Source organism: Larus michahellis, chromosome 4 (genome assembly GCF_964199755.1).
Source record: "Larus michahellis chromosome 4, bLarMic1.1, whole genome shotgun sequence".
Lineage (NCBI taxonomy): Eukaryota > Metazoa > Chordata > Aves > Charadriiformes > Laridae > Larus > Larus michahellis.
In genome coordinates this window covers 83,342,767-83,348,766 of record NC_133899.1, presented here as the reverse complement: position 1 = coordinate 83,348,766, position 6,000 = coordinate 83,342,767, and the positions used below count along the sequence as shown (strand labels likewise).

At 35.8% G+C, this 6,000-nt stretch overlaps 1 protein-coding gene across 1 annotated transcript in view; it reads right to left on the bottom strand.

The window, feature by feature from the left end:
- Positions 1–246: 246 nt before the first annotated feature.
- The window catches only part of PARVA (parvin alpha), a 67,648-nt gene continuing 61,894 nt past the window's right edge, over positions 247–6,000 (bottom strand). The window contains exons 11-13 of the mRNA XM_074586086.1: positions 5,566–5,667; positions 4,688–4,760; positions 247–1,251 (exon numbers count right to left, since the gene is read on the bottom strand). Of these exons, the coding sequence (XP_074442187.1) occupies positions 1,175–1,251; positions 4,688–4,760; positions 5,566–5,667 (252 nt within the window). The 3' untranslated portion in view covers positions 247–1,174. The remainder of the gene's footprint in view (positions 1,252–4,687; positions 4,761–5,565; positions 5,668–6,000) is intronic.

Sequence of the window (6,000 nt, the reverse complement as noted above, 5' to 3'; positions counted from 1 at the left end):
TATCAAGTCTAAGGGAAAAATCAACTCCTGTTTCCCTTTTGTGCCTTTGTTAAAGCTAAAACCAAACAGGTAAGAGCTTATACTTGGTTATGATTAAAAAAAGTACTCTCTGCAGCCATATAAAATGACCCAAGAACCTTACACCGTAACAGAGACTTTGCAGATGGGAGTAGTTTTGCCCTAAAAGCAGTGCTTTTGTATCTGAAAGGCTACAGGAATGTTTCTGGAAAATAAATCTTATTTTTTGTGTTGGACATTATACAGCAAAATACATTTCCCATAAAACCAACCAAAGGGACGGATTCTAAATCCTATTTAGCAATAAATCTATACTTGCAACCTGGTAATCCTGTACTAAAACTACTAAAAGAAAAACAAGCCATTCTTTTACTTTCTAGTACTATGTAATAACACAAATATTACAGGAAACTGTATTATACAGGTGTGTTTTCCTAAAATGTGTGCTTTGCAAAAAAGATCTCTTCCTCAAACAAAATAAGTGACAAGCTGCAAAGTCTGCTTATGCGAAATGCTCAATAACACATATTTAAAGCAGAGTATCATATTATAGTAAGTCTTAAGGAATGAGTAGCCACTTCAGTTTGTACTCATAAAATTCAAGCCCAACAGCACCAAAAATATAGTCAGGTTAAGTGCTTGAGAAAGTCTCTTCTTTTTAGCTGTGAAGTGAACACAGCTTTTTCTATTTTTCATTTAACTGTTTCTCCCCATGCACGTTTCTCATAATTAGAATGTAACCATCTTATCATGGATAGAATATCCCCAGATTAGAAAATATACATGTAGAAAATATTAAAATAGATACTTGGTGCTGAATCTTCCTCTGATTGGCTTCAAAGGTTGAACTGAATGAAAGTTACTGAATGTTTTTTTCATTCTTGCTTTACCTACTACAAAGCAGTGTGAGGACAGTTACCACTAAGACATGAATTCTCACAGAATATACTCGAATACCTTCCTCCAAACCTTTCATAAGTTATATTAGTTTTAAATCTACTATATGAAAATAGTAGTGCAAGAATAATCAATTAAAAATTCTTCAGATAAATGGTTTAGTTTCTTTTAGGATAAAGATGCAGAGGAATACCGATGAAAAATATGCTAGTTATGATGCTTTCTTTGTTAGCACTCCTTTATGTACCAAATCAATTCTTCACTCCACGTTCCTGTATTTGGTAAACAAATTGTACAGTACTCTCAGTGTAGACTTCAAGTCACAATTTACAATATCTAGAAAAAAAGGCAAGGGAAAAAACCATTAATAACTCCATTAGCTCAAAACATTTTCAGTAAAAGTACCTAAAAAGTGCCTAAAACTCCCTTTCCTTGCTCAGATCCATATCCATGAACATTTGAATCACAAAGATAGTAAGAAAGAGTAGAAATATAATAAAGCACAGTTTTTAAACTGGCAACTCAAAAATTATTATTTCAACCACTTTTAGTCAGAGATACAAATGGCTAATGATGCTGATGTAGAAATGCAACCAAGGTGCAACGAGACAAATTGTGCCTGGGATTACGCGTATTTATATGACTGAATCTTCAGTCGGTTGTGACCAAAAAGTAATGATTTTGAAAAAGTAATCAGGCAGGAACCAATGGAACTCTCCTCTTATGTAAGAATTGCAGGCCTGGGCCCATTCTAGGCTGCAACATCCTTTATTAGGCCTAATTTCAGCAAGATAGCTTGACACAAGTTTAAATTTTCTAAAGGATCTAAAGAAGCTAGGTGTACAAGTGGCCCTCAAAGACACTTCTGAAAATGCTTTGGGTTAGCTGATGTCAGTCCTTAGAAGGCTGCATCAGTCCTTAGAAACTCAACATCTAAAGTAAAGGATTTGTATGAAACAAAAAGCTAATGAATACCTGCTGTTTCCAAGAGAAGTTGTTGAGAAAGTCAATATTATTTCACAAGAAATCTATAAAACAAACTGACAAGTACTACTGCAGCAGTTTACACTTGAGCTTCAAGGAATATTCAGTCTCAAATAGGGACTTAGAATTGCCCTCAGAAAGAAAAGAATGGGAATACGAATAAGAATTTATCCTATCTCTTTCTGCTGACTGTACAGGAACTCAATCTCCTAACTTTTGTTCTTGTATTTGGCCATGAAGGTGCAAAGCAGATGGTGTAGATACTCCCATTATCTTCAAAAACTCAAGTAAGCCTAGTAAATTTTGTATTTAATCATCAGATAGTTTTGCTATTATATTTATCTACATTGATGTTTCTCACGATTGTGAAGGGGTTATACTTTGAAGAATGAATCCAATCAAACCCACGCACGGTGTCCCAAAGCATGCAAACTTTGAAGGGCTAAAGATATTAACTACATGGCAAACTGACGTCCATGGACTAAGGGTGAAAATGCTCAAACCTTGATTTTATGCTGAGCCTATGCATGGCCATGAAACCATGGCCACATGGTTTTGTGGCTCTTAATAAATCAGATAAAAAATGTTGGTTATAAGGTGAAGAGAAAATGCCAAAAGCTACAGGAAGGGCATGCTGCTCCCACATCACCATGTTATACTCTGCAGTACTGTTTGCATGTAACTCAGGAAGTTTCCTCTTTCAGGCCAGCAGCAAGCTACATAACACCTTCATTTCCTAATACAGAACTTCAAATGAATAAAGAGATAACTTTGACAGGTCTTTCCAGGGTTACCAGAAGACTCCACCACCACCACAACAGAATTCCACAGAAAGGTCCAAACTAAAAAGCTGCACACTCCCAGAAAAAGATGAGTTTTTTTCCATTGATACATGTGTTTGCCCAACATGTATAACATTTTACTGGTTGCAATTTTCAAAAAGAGAAACTTGAGTTTGGCTTTGATTTACACATTTCAAGAAGTAATCAGAAAAAGCTCAGACTGCAAATGAATTTGTTATAGACTAAGTAGATTAACGTTCCGGCCATTTTTAAAGTAAAAGGTCACGGAAAACTTTTTAATACCTTTTCAATTATATTGCAAATAACCCAAATAAACTGTTGACCCCATAAAAATCATTGGTTTTCATACTCATTTATTTAACCACATTCTTTTTTCCACTAAATATGTTTTTCATATTCTAAAGCACATTTCAGCATATTTTTTCCTCAAGAACCTCAAAGAAACAGTGTAGGAATTTAAAGAGTATTTAGTATACACATTTAGGGTAAGATCCTTTTCAATACTCTTTTGCTCACTGGAAATTTTAAGTACGGGCATTGTGCCCAATGTAACAACACATAAAACAGATGTGTTTTTCCATTCACATTGGGCAGGAAGTTTCATATTAAGCATTTCAATAATTGCACAAGAAATGTCTTATATACGCTGAAATATCCTTATGGCTTGATTTATACTGGAAAAATTAGCTGTCCCCTAGAGCAATAAATACCTGAAAAATTAAATGCCATAAGAATTTTAAACCTCCATGGGGAGTAAGGGATCACAGATACTCTCTGTTTTACTTGGATCCCTAGATTTCACTATTTCCCCCTTCTCTCTTTGACTATTTCAAACATAAAAGTCTGTGATGCAGTCACCACTGGTTAAGCATGATTGTGGATAAGAGTTCAAGCCATCAAAAAAAGTGAAAAAATAGGCTGGGTAGGTTGAGATTAAATGGGTGGGTAGCATAGGCCCAATCCTGAGACTTTGTGTGTGTGTGTGTGTGTCTGTGTGTGTGTGTGTGTGTGTCTGCTGCTGTTATGATCTGGAAGTTGTGAGGGATGGAAAATATGCAGAATGGAGCAGAACTTGATTCACTGATGTGTGCCTGAATCTCTAGGGATACCTTACTATCAGAAGTAAAACTCTGAGTATTAGCTTCTATCAACTCTTCAGGGAATGACAATCCAACACTATGGCAGGAAAAGACTGCGTGCACCACAGAATGTGAATCTGCAATTGATTATTATGGTAGGTAACCAGCAGAAGCCCAGCTACCGCCCCTGTTGGGAAGAATGTAGCAGAAGCTGCACGTCCAGCTCCTGCATGGTAAGAAGCGGTAACTTCTCATGGGAGGAACCACAAGAGTACCCTATAACATGGTGAATCAAGGGCCCTATATCCAGGCCAAAAAGCTGGATTTAAACCCTGTATTTATATGTGCAAAGAGGAGTGGAATCCTGGTCCTGCTAAAGTCAGCAGCAAAACCTTCATCTTCCCTGAAGACACATATTAACTTTCAGTCTCCATCTCTAAATCTAATTTAAATATGCACGGCTAGGTCCTGCATTCAAAGGCAGTTATGTGAACATTTGAAATTCTTCCTGTTTTTTGAAAATTTTGTAAATTACACTGGAATACTTGAGATCTAGTATGAAGATGTGGGATGGGGGAAAATGGAGCAATTGGAGCAATTCATATCTGCCAGTGACACCATTCACAGTTGTATTCTTTTTCTTTCAGCAAATATCTGAGTATTACTGCATATTTTTTGTCACACAAATCTTACCCTGGCCATTCAAGAAAGGAAGCCTTGCAACATTTGAAAAAGCATATCTATCACCTGTTCAAAATACAGTTACCTGAGCACTTCAAAATGTATCTTGCCTTTCATTCTTGGATTAATGTTTTAACCTTTATTTAGCTATACCATAATCCTATGATACGAGATCTGGATCCAACACAAATTTTTAAGGAGATACAAAAAAAGTAGAATAGATACCTTCTGGTCTTGGCTTTGGTTTTTCCAATCCACCATCTTGCATTAGCTCAAATGCAAAGGATACATTGAGGACCTAGTAATATAATAAAGGTAGTCATTATTGTGAACTATATACAATATAGTATAAATGGTCAAAACAAGATTTATTGAAAGCTGCAGACCCGGATACTCGGAAGGGATAAAAACAGCCAGGACTCCATTTATCAATGGAAAATCTGGTCCTAGGAATCCAGACAACCCACTGTTGTTTTTTTCTGGGTGGTGACGGTGGTTTCAGAAATATCAAAGTAATTGAAAAATAACATGTGAACTAATACTACTCATAGAAAAATTACTTACAAGTAAGAATAGCCCACCTCCCGCAAGTTTAAAAATTGGAACATGATGGCTCATGAAGTGCTCTTGTCTTGAATAGACAGCTGAATTGCCTGAGTAGCAACAGACACTGAGGTAATGGCTGGTCTTAAAATGATACACTGTACATATATGCCTTTATGCTTCCAAAAAACATGAAACCTTTCAAATGTTAAATTTTTAGGTTTTGGACACAAAAAATCAGTTCTGTCATCAATTCATGTGTATAGTTCTTTGTAGACTTAACAAACAGTAAGTCTGGTTCAATGACAGCATCAGACAATGGCTGCCAAAATCAGTTAATACTTGCTAACCGCCCCATCATTAATATAATTTTTCCTTTTATTCCAGATAATCATTAATACTGAGATCTTAAAAAATGCTTGGAAATGTTTACCAGTACAGTCCTCTCTTGATTTCAGCTATTTACATGAAATTTATGCTGAAAAATTTGTGTCACCCTTGTACTACTAGACATGTTTATATGTTTATTTGTTTTTAACAGAAAAATGAAATCTAATTACCTTTTGTTCAAAACTATCAGGAGTCAAGAAAAAGCTGTGCAGAGGAACAAAATAGCCTTCTAGGAGACCCATTAGCAGGACTAAGTACACACCATCTGCAAACTGTAAAAAAGACATTTCTCAGTACATTTTCTGAAGAATAACTCATTGCTTTGCTAAATGAACAAGATATATATGTCTAATGCAGAAATGTTAACAAACTAGTAATACAAATATTTTAAACTGCAACTAAACGATCTCGTCTTACTTCTTTGATTCCTTTCATTTGGTTAGTATGTTCTGTTATGTCTTCTTCAAAACTGACCTAATGTTAAAATATACACGCAGAATAAAGTCCCTGGAAAGAGGGGTGGTCAGTGGCTTTGATCTATGCCTTTGCTTTCTGTTGTACTAGTTGTGGGGAATCACGACAGCCACCTTTCAAGCTCTCAAATG